At 39.4% G+C, this 3,213-nt stretch overlaps 1 protein-coding gene across 1 annotated transcript; it reads left to right on the forward strand.

The window, feature by feature from the left end:
* Positions 1–1,189: 1,189 nt before the first annotated feature.
* On the forward strand, positions 1,190–2,137 carry LOC129628532 (olfactory receptor 8J3-like). Its single transcript, XM_055547982.1, has one exon. It carries the CDS (start codon positions 1,190–1,192, stop codon positions 2,135–2,137), a length of 948 nt encoding a protein of 315 aa, XP_055403957.1.
* The last annotated feature ends 1,076 nt before the right edge of the window (positions 2,138–3,213 follow it).

Here is a 3,213-nt window from a genome sequence, read left to right on the forward strand (position 1 = left end):
AAGAGTCAGACACGACTGAGCGACTTCACTTTCAAATTTCACTTTCATACATTGGAGAAGGAAATGGCAACCCACTCCAGTGCTCTTGCCTGGAGAATCCCAGGAACAGGGGAGCCTGGTGGGTCGCACAGAGTCTGACACGAGTGAAGCGACTTAGCAGCAGCAGAAGCAGTTTCTTGATTTAACAAGACAGAAACTCTGTAGTATCTTAATAAGGAAATAAAACCTAGGAAGAAATGTTTATTTTCTAGGTTGCTCTTAGTTCAACTGGTATTTTTGAATGTCAGCAAGGACACAGAGGGCAAGAGAAAAAAATGTAGGGCTGAGTGTATGCTGAGTGAGGTGATGTGAGTAGAAAGGCGATACAGACCCTGAATGTCAAATGCACTGAATATGAGGCTAAAGCTTATTCTTCAATTATTCTAAAAATAATCTCAGATTACTAATTTGACTATTCAAAAAGTATTAAAGACTGTTATTTGTCTATCAGCCAAACTGAGAGAATCATGACATGGAGATCAAAATGATACAGTTGTCAATGACACCGTTAATTAAAGCTTGACCTAAGGAAGTAGGAGTGTGTAGAATGGCAAAGTATTATTGACACTGGCAAATAATAAAATGTGGAACTTTGAAAGAGAAATTTAGAGGGTGGGTACAATATTTGTGATTTAAAGTGGTTCCTTTAAAATTTTTATTTTTGCCATTTAAAAAGTGTACGCAGCCAGCAACACACTAAATTTCAGCAGAAATAGAGGAGCTGGTATAATTTGGAAGCATGATTCCAGGAAATCTCACCCTAGGCATTGCCTGTGCCATCTAATGGCAATCCTGCTGCTGCTGCTAAGTCACTTCAGTCATGTCCGACTGTGCAATCCCATAGACGGCAGCCCACCAGGCCCTGCCATCCGTGGGGTTCTCCAGGCAAGAACACTGCAGTGGGTTGCCATTTCCTCCTCCAATTCATGAAAGTGAAAAGTGAAAGTGAAGTCGCTCAGTCCTGTCTGACTCTGAGCGACCCTATGGACTGCAGCCTACCAGGCTCCTCCATCCATGGGATTTTCCAGGTAAGAGTACTGGAGTGGGTTGCAATTGCCTTCTCCGAATGGCAATCCTAGGAAATACAATTTTTAAAAACTGTAACCATTTATCCTTTCTTGCTCAAACAGATGACTCTCCAAACTCTACCATGGCTCATGAAAATTTCACCCGAGTCATTGAATTTATTCTCACAGGAGTCTCAGAACGCCCAGACCTCCAGATCCCACCCTTCTTTGTCTTCCTGGTCATCTATGGACTGACCGTGACAGGGAACCTAAGCATCATCACCCTCACCAGTGTGGACTCTCAGCTTCAGACCCCCATGTATTTCTTCCTCAGGCACTTGGCTATCATCAATCTTGGCAATTCAACTGTCATTGCCCCTAAAATGCTGATCAATTTCTTAGTAAAGAAACACACCACCTCCTTCTATGAATGTGCCACCCAACTAGGCATGTTCTTGGTTTTCATTGTAGCTGAAATTTTCATTTTAGCTGTGATGGCCTATGACCGCTATGTGGCCATTTGTAACCCTCTGCTCTACATGGCGGTTGTATCTCGGCGGATCTGCTTTCTGCTAGTTTCCCTCACATACCTCTACAGCTTTTCCACAGCTATTGTGGCTTCATCTTCTGTATTTTCTATGTCTTATTGCTCTTCCAATGTAATCAATCATTTTTACTGTGATATCATCCCTCTGATAGCATTGTCTTGCTCTGATACTTCCTTTCCAGAAACAGTAGTATTTGTATCTGCATCTACAAATTTGGTGTTTTCTATAATTACCGTTGTAGCATCTTATTTCAACATTGTTCTGTCCATTCTAAGGATACGTTCATCAGAAGGAAGAAAAAGAGCCTTCTCCACATGCACTTCCCATATGACAGCTGTGTCAGTCTTCTATGGAACTCTGCTGTTCATGTATTTGCAGCCTCAAACTAACCATTCTATGGGTGCTGATAAAATGGCTTCCGTGTTTTATACACTAGTGATACCCATGCTGAATCCTATGATCTACAGCCTCAGGAACAAGGACGTGAAGGCTGCATTAAAGAGATTTCTGACAAATTCATGCTGTTCTTTTAAGCTGATGTAATTTTTAACTCTAAGGTAAATGAGGAGATGGTTAAGAAAGGCGCATTGTGTGAAGGAGATTCTGAACAGCATTAGAAGCTAACGGAATGGGTGTTTTTCCCATTTTATTTATTTTGAGGCAAGGATCTAGTCTGCATCATACAAATAGAGATCTTAAAAATAACCTAGGTTTTTTTTTTCTGATCTAAAGACCAAAAAGTCAGAATTTAGACAATAGTCTCAGAATTTTGGCAATGAATTGCAGAAAGGAAACAGTGTATGAAAATGAGATCCCCATTCTTTGTTAAAGCTGTCCAGTTCACTTATCCTGAGCCAAGTTTATTTATCCTACTGAGCCATGTAGGTTACTGGAAGATTTCAGTTGTCCCAGACCAAACAAACAAACAAAAAAAAAAAAAAAAAAAGAACTAATATTTATGAAATCATCCGTGAGGCAGAGTTTGTAGTTTGCCACAAACCTTGTTAATGTCTTGCTCTAATTAAAAAAGATCAAATAAATCAACCATCTTAAGAAGAAGATAACAATATTCCCATGTCTTCACAGCACAATATAACCATGTTCAAGACAGATTCTAAGTTCCTGACAAGCCAATATAGTCAATAGAAGAAAATTAGAGTAATCCTTCAAGTGACAGCAGAGAGTGGCTCTCAGTTCTCCTGCTCCCTTCTCAGCCTTCAGATCTTCAGAGCATTAGTCTGTACCTTCGTTTGAGACTTTGTCAACTTCATGGCTTCTTCTACCCACTTCATCTCCTGCATTCCAATCTGCTTTGTACTTGTGGAATGTTTCTTGTGGGAGATAACTTTTTGCTCTCCCTAATGATAGCAAAAATCTCTTTGGTAATATAATAAGATATAGGGACATAGAACAAAACAGAAATATCAAAATATAAAACATCAGGGAGAAAATATGTAAAAATTGTTTTATCTAGGACATGTAAAAATTCAAAAAAATCAAGTAAAGTTTAAATTTCAATGGACAAAATTTAGACAACGTAAGATGTAGATTTGAACACAGACTGGGTCCAAATAGGGAAAGGAGTACATCAAGGCTGAATACTGTCACCCTGCTTATTT

The sequence above is a fragment of the Bubalus kerabau genome, chromosome 15 (assembly GCF_029407905.1).
Source record: "Bubalus kerabau isolate K-KA32 ecotype Philippines breed swamp buffalo chromosome 15, PCC_UOA_SB_1v2, whole genome shotgun sequence".
Taxonomy (NCBI): domain Eukaryota; kingdom Metazoa; phylum Chordata; class Mammalia; order Artiodactyla; family Bovidae; genus Bubalus; species Bubalus kerabau.